The sequence below is a fragment of the Bison bison genome, unplaced genomic scaffold (genome assembly GCF_000754665.1).
Source record: "Bison bison bison isolate TAMUID 2011002044 unplaced genomic scaffold, Bison_UMD1.0 scf7180017864037, whole genome shotgun sequence".
Lineage (NCBI taxonomy): Eukaryota > Metazoa > Chordata > Mammalia > Artiodactyla > Bovidae > Bison > Bison bison.
This window is the reverse complement of record NW_011494609.1, coordinates 7,018,456-7,018,998: the sequence shown is the minus strand read 5'-3', so window position 1 is coordinate 7,018,998 and position 543 is coordinate 7,018,456. Positions and strand designations below refer to the sequence as shown.

Below are 543 nucleotides of genomic sequence, written 5' to 3'. Positions count from 1 at the left end.
GTGGTGGCTGAACCTGCGGCTCATGCTGAAGATGCTGGCACACTACCGCATCAGCATGGCTGACTACGTGTCCGGGGAGCTGGAGCACGTCACCCGCCGCACCCTCAGCATTGAGACGGGCTTCTGAAGCTCTGTCCACGCCCCGCTCACCCTGCACCCGCCTCCCCCAGCTCCTCGGGGCCAGGCTGCTGGACCCTGCGGGTGAGCGGGCAGGGGCTGTGGGCCGCAGGGCCGTGCAGGCTCCAGGGTTCTCACTGCCCCACTTCCTTTCTGCTGCCCTCTCAGCTCTCTCCTGGGACAGAGCACCCTGGGCACCCCCTTCCAGTGCAGGGGCATGCGCTGGCGTCTGTGTTTGGACATGGCTGCCCCTCTGCCTCAGCACCCCATGTGGCCTGGAGCCTCTCTCCTAGGCGGCCCTGTACCCTCACCTGCCCTGGGCCCAAGGCAGTGGGAGGGCTTACCCTGTGGACCTCACTGTGACCCTGCTTCTGTGTGCACTGGCCGCCGGGGCTGAGCAGAGCTTGTCACCTTTTCTAGGAATAA

General features: G+C 65.9%; 1 protein-coding gene across 1 annotated transcript in view; it reads left to right on the top strand.

The window, feature by feature from the left end:
- Positions 1-543, top strand: part of PFKL (phosphofructokinase, liver) — a 21,129-nt gene extending 20,586 nt beyond the window's left edge. Inside the window, 1 exon segment of the mRNA XM_010834893.1 lies at positions 1-543. This exon segment is cut by the window's left edge and continues 2 nt beyond it. Within this exon segment, the coding sequence (XP_010833195.1) occupies positions 1-127 (127 nt within the window). The 3' untranslated portion in view covers positions 128-543.